We start from the raw sequence: 8291 nt of genomic DNA, 5'->3' as shown, positions 1-8291 counted from the left end.
CAACAATAGATGAACACTACGCACAGCTAAAACCAGCCCTCAAGTTTCCCCGAGGTGGCGCCGCAAGTGGCTCTGTTTCGGACCAACACTTAGACAAGCACTTGCCCGGGGGGTTAAAATAAAGATGACCCTTGAGTCTGCAGAACCCAATGGAAGGTGGTAGGTTGTTAGTGCAAATGGTAAAACCAAGATTGGGCCTTGCTGGAGGAGTTTTATTCAAGGCGAACTGTCAAGGGGTTCCCATTATAACCCAACCACGTAAGGAACGCAAAATCAAGGAACATAACACCGGTATGACGGAAACTAGGGCGACAAGAGTGGAACAAAACACCAGGCATAAGGCCGAGCCTTCCACCCTTTACCAAGTATATAGATGCATTAATTCAATAAGAGATATTGTGATATCCCAACAATAAACATGTTCCAACAAGGAACACACTCCATCTTCACCTGCAACTAGCAACGCTATAAGAGGGGTTGAGCAAAGCGGTAACATAGCCAAACAACGGTTTGCTGGGAAAGGTGGGTTAGAGGTTTGACATGGCAATATGGGAGGCATGATAAAGCAAGTGGTAGGTATCGCAGCATAGGCATAGCAAAAGAGCGAGCAACTAGCAAGCAAAGATAGAAGTGATTTCGATGGTATGGTCATCTTGCGTGAGATCCCGCAAGGAAGAAGAACGAGTCCATGAAGAAGACAAAAAGGACGTAGTCGAACGGATCCTCACAACTCCGGAATGGAACCGAAGCTAACGAGAGAAACAACCCGGAAAGAAGCAAATAACATAGTAAAAAATCATCACATAAGCATGGTACGATGCGCAAACAAGTATGATGCATGTCCGGTTTAATGAAGCATGGCATGGCAAAGTGCACAAACAACACTACAAATTTAGTGGAGCTCAATATGCAACTCCGTTGCATATTGACGAAACACCACGTCAATTATTTAGTTCCTCTCGTTTATGTAATCAACAATATTAAATGATGATTAACATGGCAAGGGGTGAAGCACAACAAAACTACCTATCTAGGCAAGTTTAAATGAGGCCGGAACAACAAGCAACAAGTCCGAAAAATCCCCATGTGCATAATTTTGGTTATGGTACTGTTCTGCCCTAAACACAATTTTAGAGTTATTAAACATGCAAAGTAATGACACCATGTTAAACTAGGCATTTTTCTACCCCATTTACATATAAAGATTGTTAGGTTTGGAGCTACGGTTATTTAGTTATGAATTAAATCATTTTAGCATGGCATAGGAGCAAATTTAACCAAACGGAATTTTAAACATTTCAAACATAGATGAAAGTTGGATATTATGAGTCTAGACAAAATTCTAAGCAAGTTTCATATATAAATCATTTTAAACTGATGCACGGTTATTAAGTTATTATATGCATGAAGTTTAGGGACCTTTCTGTGAAAACTGCAGTCTCAGGACTAATATCAAAATAATCTGCGGAAAAAAATGTCTCGGGCCACATCTGAAACAGCCCACTGGGCGTCTTGCAGCTCACCTAGCTGGGCTCAGCCCAGGTCGATGGAGGCGGCCCAGGGGGCGCTGGAGCAGGCCGCTGGAGAGGGGTGTGAAGCCGGCCCACGTGGGCTCGACACGGTCAACGGACGCCTGCAGGGTCGACGACGGGCGGCGGCGCTCCTCCGCACGGAGCGGGATGACGGCGGTGGCTTGGCGCGTCTTCGGCGATGGAGGGAGGCGGATCCCGTCAGGGATGGATGGATCTGGGCGGTGGGGGCCGGATCCCACCGGATCCGTCGCCGGAGCAGGGCGGCAGTAGGGAGCCGGCGACGAACTCCATGGCGGCGGCGGTGAGGAGCACTGCAGGGGAGAGGAGAGAGGTTAGGGAGAGGCAGGAAGATGTAGAGGAGGGGCGGCGGAGCTGGCCTGAGGCTCGGCGGCCGCGGAGCCAGCCGACGGTGGCGGGGCGACGAGGAGGGGCGCGCTCCGGCGGGCGGCGCTTGGCGGCGGGGAAGCGGGCGAGGAGGTGAGGCACGGTGCGGGCTCCTTGGGCCCAGATCGGCCCGGGGCGGGCCCGCGCGGCTGGAGGGGCGAGGGAGGGGCTGGGGCGACGCGTGGCGGCTTGCTACTGGTCTGGGGAGGCGCGCTGACGGTCTCAGGTGGCGGCACGGCCATTGGAGGCTCGCCAAGTGGCGGGACGACGGTGGCTGGCGCCGGAAAACGAGGGGGAGGCGGTTGGTGGCACGGAATTTGAGGAGGGAGGCGGCAGGGAGGTAGGGGAAGGGCTAGGCTGCCAAATTTGCAGGGATGGCTAGGGTTTGGGTTTAGGGGGGTTTTAGGAGCGTTTCGGAGCCTCCGATCGCGATCTGACGGTCCGGAACGGAGGGGGGTTTAGGTGGGTTGTAAAAAGAGGTTGGGCTGAGATGAGAGGAGAGGAGTGCAGCCCGACAACTGTTTCCGGAGACCGAAAATGTCCGACGTTTTGACCAACTATAATGTCGCTATAGTTATCCGTTGGGGCATCAAACGAACTCCGAATGCGATGAAACTTGGCAGGCGGCCTACCTACAACATAACAACACCGCATGCCAACTTTCAACCCATTCCGAGAACATTTTCCGGCCACTTATAAAATAATATTTCGGACGTGTTGCGGGCGCGTGCAAGTGTGTCTCGGCTCAGAACGGACAACAGACGGAAGTGGGGGAACCTGGACGGATGCAAGTTTTGAAAACATGATGATGCAATGCATATGATGACATGGTAAAAAAGCAACACGCAAGAAAATGACATGGCAACAATAACGAATGACTGGAAGACACCTGGCGCATCGGCCTCGGGGCGTCACAACACTCCACCACTACGAGAGGATCTCGTCCCGATATCTAGGATGGCACCGGGGAGAAACGGAAGAGGAAGAGGTAAAATAAAGTTGCTTCTTTGACAAACGAGTGAAACCAAGAACCTTGAGAGGTTAAACAATTTCGAGAAAAGAATACAACGGAGATGAACAAAGTTGAAAACACTCCATTAGAAAAGAGGAACAAGGAACACTACTAGGAACTTGTAGGTTGAAAGGCATAAGAAAAGTGTTACAAAGGACAAGAAGTACATGCAAGCACTCCAGTAGAAACAAGATGCAGAAGGAACGATAAAGATCAATTACGACAACACTCCGGTTAAAACAAAATAGAGGAGGAAAAAGAATGGTATAAGTTTTACAGCACTCCGACTGCGAATGGAAGGAATTAACAAGAAGCTGACAAGATGAGAGGATACTTGATGAAATCAACAACACGCTGCCTCTGGAACTATTGAAAGAATGGCACAAGGGGTAAGAAAGATTTCAGACAGCACTCTGGTTGAGAAAGGAGGTAAAACTTGATAAGATGATAGAACTGGAATGAAAACACGACACTCCGGTTGAATGGATAAGCAAAGGGAAGAACATGATCTTCACAATACGAGATGATGAGTGAAGAGAGCATCATCATAATGCCTCTGAAAGAAATGAAAAAATGCAATGAAAAGAACGGAGAAGAAAACAACATGTTCTACCTCAAATGAATTTGAGAGAGCATCCTTAAAAAGAAGGATTGAACGGAGTCGTTGGGAAATCAACAACGAAAAGAACAGGCTTGTTGAGGGCTTATGGAAAACATCTCAAAAACTTGAGGTGAAAACCTTCCACAAACGAAAACAATTGCTTGCTTGAGAGCGACGGAGAGATGAAAACATCTTTCATCGCAAGAATAGGAGGAAACTTGGATCATCGATAACACCATAAATAGCAACATTCCTTAGGGAAGGTTTTAGGTGAAACATAACCCAAGATAACTCCAATGAAGAGATTGATGGATTTAAGATATCTCATTCTTGACAACATGTAAATCATGAAGAGAGAATTCCTTATTTGACCCTTTCTTAAATTTTGGTTCCCTTTTTGGCCCTAGTAAAAAAATTCTTCATGTTCTGGCACTCAAACTTCAGTTTGTTCCCTATATGACATTTCCGTCAGTTTTGGCAACTAACACCGTTAAATCCGACATGAAAAGTCCTTTTACCCTTGGTGTAGTTTGTGACCAAAATTGTGAACTAGAAGTCAAAAGCAATGGTGATGTGATCCGTTTGTCTTGAATACATTACCAAATGAAACCAAATCTGCTATTTAGCACAGCTTTAATTTTAATTGGATAATTGGACAGAACCTCCCTTGTATATTGATTATATATCCCATGTACAGTTCATATATGCACAAATTATAATATACTTAGAGCAGATTCACATGTATGCAAACTAAAAGTTCATAGAAACTTGGTCCAGGTTCACATATACGGAAATAGTCCACATATTTAGTCCTCTACACACATTCAGGTTCACATAGAGTTCACATATAATAGTCCAGGTTCACATCATGTCAAATACAACACATGAAGGTCACATATAGCACTTACAAAAGCCCAGGTTCACATATATATTACATAAACAGCTCAAAAGTTTCCCAAATGAACCATGATATGGAAAGGGATCCAATGAGAATCACAAGCTAAGCCTCCTTTTGCTTCGTGTGCTCATTGCAGGGCTGGCAGGATTCATTTTTTTGCTACGTGTGCCCATTGCAGGGCTGTCATGTGGCACCATAGGAAGGTGTGGCAACTTATCAGCAACCTCTTTGCCTTTTCTTTTGGCATGTAATTTCAAAGCAATAGATACTTTCTTGTTGGCCACACAAATGGGCTGAGTTGTTGATCTACACATACACATTCATGGCAGCACATCATACATCACATATAGTAGCCCAGGTTAACAATAGAACAATGCATAACATAACATAAAATTCGGAAACAACCATAGATTACCTTTTTGCTACTCTGGATCCAGATTTACTCCCTTTCCCTTTTTCCTTAGTTGTTTTATCCAACATTTGGCTATAGTGAGAAGAATGCAATTAGAATACAAAACCAAGCTTTCATCTAATCTACTACAAAATTCAGAACTAGTTCTTACCTTTTTGATGCTCCAGTAATTGAGTTATCATGTTTTCTCTTTTTCGTAATTGTAGGTTCCAAGCTTTGGCTATTGTGAGAAGTTACTTAGAATTCAAACAGAGATTTCATATAATTATGAGCATGAGTGTAAAGTGGCTAACCTTGGCGGAAAGCACATAGAGGCTGCTGGACCATCATCCTCGCAAGGCACAATTGATGCTTTGGTGGTCTTTGCCCTCTTCTTTGGTGGTCCTCTACATGAGCAACAAAAAAGTAGTTAACATGTATGGCTGCTTACAAAAAAATGCAAGTGAAGCAAGTTACACAATTATATTTATTACCTCACAGCTAAAATAGCAGCAATGTCATCTGGGTTACCCTTCTTGCATTTATGCCAATGATGCCCATAGTCCTTACAAATAGGGCATAAGTGTTGGCCGCTTTTTCTTTTCTTCTCACTACAGCCTTTATACCTCTTAGTTTTATGCCTACCCGCCGTGGATTTTAGTAGTGGTGGAAACATGAAGAATCCATGGTCAGATTTAGGCCATTGGTTCTTGTCAACCATGGCAGGAATTAGTTGATCATAGGCTGCCCTAAATTTGTCAATGGAGTAATACAAGTCCACATAATTCTGTATGTGTGCATTGATAAGAGATGTGATAAATGCTAGACCATGCTTGCAAGGAAGGCCAGAAACTTGCCATTGTCTACAAGAACATGTCCTGTCAAGCAAGTTGACCACAAACCTAAAGCCGCTGCCTCCCAATGCTGTCACTTCAGCGACTTCTTCTGAGCTTTCTACCACCTCCAAGTTTAATTCTCTAGTCTTTGCATTCAACTTCTTAATTATGTGGGGAAGAATCAACCCAACCAACTTCCTTGCTACTTTCCTCCTTCGGTTCCACATGATCATAATCATCTGCCTAACCTTACCAAAGAAGTCGTCCAAGTTCAAGGACTTGTGATGCTTAATCCAATTATTGAAGCACTCAGCCAAGTTGTTTGTAACATAATCCACCTTGGAAATTGTTGGGAACTGACTCCTAGACCACAACCTAGTGTGCCGCCTCCTAAGATATGCAGTTGCCGCTGGCTTTGCTATGTCCATTGCAGCCCAATTTTTTTCAAATATATATGGGTTCCATGAGTAAGCAGCAGCCCAAAGGTGGTCATCAAACACCTTTCCATGAAACTTCTTCTTGAAGTTGGACACCAAGTGAAACATACATTCCCTATGTTCAGCCTCTGGGAACACTTCTTTTACACCTGTCATCACTGGTTGTCCAGCATAGGTGCATATGGTTAAACCCCTTGGGGATCCTATGGCTTGTCTAACCATTTGCATGAACCATGTCCAATTCTCATTAGTTTCAGAATCAAAAACACCCATACAAACTGGATACATCCAACTATGGCCATCAACGGCGGTAGCACTAGCCAGCTGCCCCTTGAACCCGCCTGTCAAGAAGGTGCTATCTACTGCCAAGTATGGCCTGCAGCCATTAAGAAACCCATCGATGCAAGGCTTCAAAGCAACAAAAATTCTTTTAAATCTGATTTTATCTTTTATTGTGTGATGATCAATGATCACTATGCTACAGGGGCAGCAACTTTCAATTTGCGACTTGAAACTATAAAGATTATCAAAGCTTGTATCCCAATCACCATATAGTTCCTTCAAGGCTAGCAGCTTACCCATATAGACTCTCTTAGAGTTGATGTCGATTCCATGATGCTCTTTAAGCTTCTTTCGCAATGCCTTTGGTCCTAGAGTTGCATCCTCAATTAGCCAGTCCTTCACGTGCTCACATATCCACCGCTTGTTTGCATTCCTCAATCATGACCACAAGGGTTCTTTCTCACCTACAAAAGATGAACATAGAAAATTAGTACTAGAGTAAAGACCATGACCACAAACTAAGCACACATGAGTAAAGTTAGAAAATTACCATTACTGTGCACTCATCTTCCATTGTAGAAGCATATATCCTCCATGGACACTTATCTTCATCCCTTCTTGAACAATAAGCTCTGAACCTATGTGGTGCACTCTTTTCGGTGTCAAACTCAAATTCATGTTCGATTGCATGCTGAGAAAGCGCCAATTTAAACTCTGCCATATTGGGATATTTTCTTCCTTCGTTCATTGGAGGATCTAATTTATTATATTCAATGTGTGGTGCATGATCTGCCTCGTGATATTCCTCATCTTCCTCTACTTCAACCTCTGACATGCTCTCATCCTCGCTCTCAACCTCGCTCTCAGCCTCGCTCTCATGATCAGGAACATAGTCTTTGTCCTTTTCTTTGTTGGAACAAGGAACCATGATAAGAGGTACAGGTTCATCCTCTAAATAAATATTTTCCTCATCAACACCAACAAGCTCATTCTCAGGTACTGGGTTGCGAAGATAATCATCATCATCATCTTGTTCTATGTTGTTAGGTTGGCTATGCGCATCACTATGCCACTCCGTTATAGGCTCATATGGTTCCGATGGATCACAATATGCAACAAACATGTGCACAACCTTTGTCTTAGAGTGTTTCTCAAACATCGACACCAATTCTTGGTCAGATGTTACTTCAGGGTAGATTTTAAGAACATCATCATAATACTGAACATGTGCAACTTCCAAATAACGAGGCGAGTACTGCTCTATGATTGATTCAACCAAGTCCTTATAATTTGTTAAGTCGGAATCAATAACCTTATCAAAACAGAAGCATTTGATATCCTTTCTAGCCTTTTTTGGGTTGCCAAGCAAATTGATTTTCAGCACATAAGTTGAATTTTGGTCCATCCTGTAAAAACCAAATAAACTTAATCATGAGTTGCATTTGGGATCCATCTCTAAGTTCAAATTTTGCAGCAAATTATCATCTCTAAATGAAACTCCTAAGTAATTTGTTGCATTTCGACAAATCTAGAAGAGAGGTGATGCAAATATGTTGCATTTGGGATCCATCTCTAAGTAATCTTCAAAGTCATCTCTAAGTACTCTGTCAAATTTAAAGAAGAGATGCCTCACCCATCTAGACAAGCCGATGTAGCCGCATCCCTCGGTGATACTTGGCCTTGCTCCGGTGTTGCGCCTTTACCACGCAAGGCTGAGACCGCCGCACAGCCGGCCTCCCCACCATGGCCGCCCTCCACCTCCCCACCATGGCCGCTTTGCCCGTCGTCAGCAGGTTGGCCGCCCCCCACCTCCCCACCATGGCCGCCTCGCCTGTCCTCCAGGGGTTGGCCGCCCCCCGCCTCCCCACCATGGCTGCCTCGCCCGTCCTCCAGGAGTTGGCCGCCCCCCGCCTTCCCA

General features: G+C 44.6%; 1 protein-coding gene across 1 annotated transcript; it reads right to left on the bottom strand.

The window, feature by feature from the left end:
• Positions 1–4290: 4290 nt before the first annotated feature.
• LOC119283468 lies at positions 4291–6673 on the bottom strand. The gene is made up of 5 exons (XM_037563010.1): positions 5313–6673; positions 5133–5225; positions 4991–5059; positions 4843–4911; positions 4291–4733 (listed from the first exon to the last, which is right to left on the bottom strand). The coding sequence occupies exons 1-5, from the start codon at positions 6671–6673 to the stop codon at positions 4523–4525; spliced, it is 1803 nt and encodes a 600-aa protein (XP_037418907.1). The 3' UTR covers positions 4291–4522.
• Between the last annotated feature and the right edge of the window lie 1618 nt (positions 6674–8291).

This window comes from Triticum dicoccoides, chromosome 4A (genome assembly GCF_002162155.2).
Source record: "Triticum dicoccoides isolate Atlit2015 ecotype Zavitan chromosome 4A, WEW_v2.0, whole genome shotgun sequence".
Lineage (NCBI taxonomy): Eukaryota > Viridiplantae > Streptophyta > Magnoliopsida > Poales > Poaceae > Triticum > Triticum dicoccoides.
Note: the sequence above shows the minus strand (reverse complement) of the source record. Positions and strands in the feature narration are given on the sequence as shown.

Bases quoted from the DNA above. Each gene is read 5' to 3' on its own strand.
- LOC119283468 (XM_037563010.1), bottom strand. From the start codon at position 6,673: ATGGGTAAGCTGCTAGCCTTGAAGGAACTATATGGTGATTGGGATACA. The intron at 5,226-5,312 runs GTAATAAATATA...TTGCTCATGTAG, and splicing joins GCTGCTATTTTAGCTGTGAG to AGGACCACCAAAGAAGAGGG. The intron at 4,912-4,990 runs GTAAGAACTAGT...TTCTCACTATAG, and splicing joins ATTACTGGAGCATCAAAAAG to CCAAATGTTGGATAAAACAA.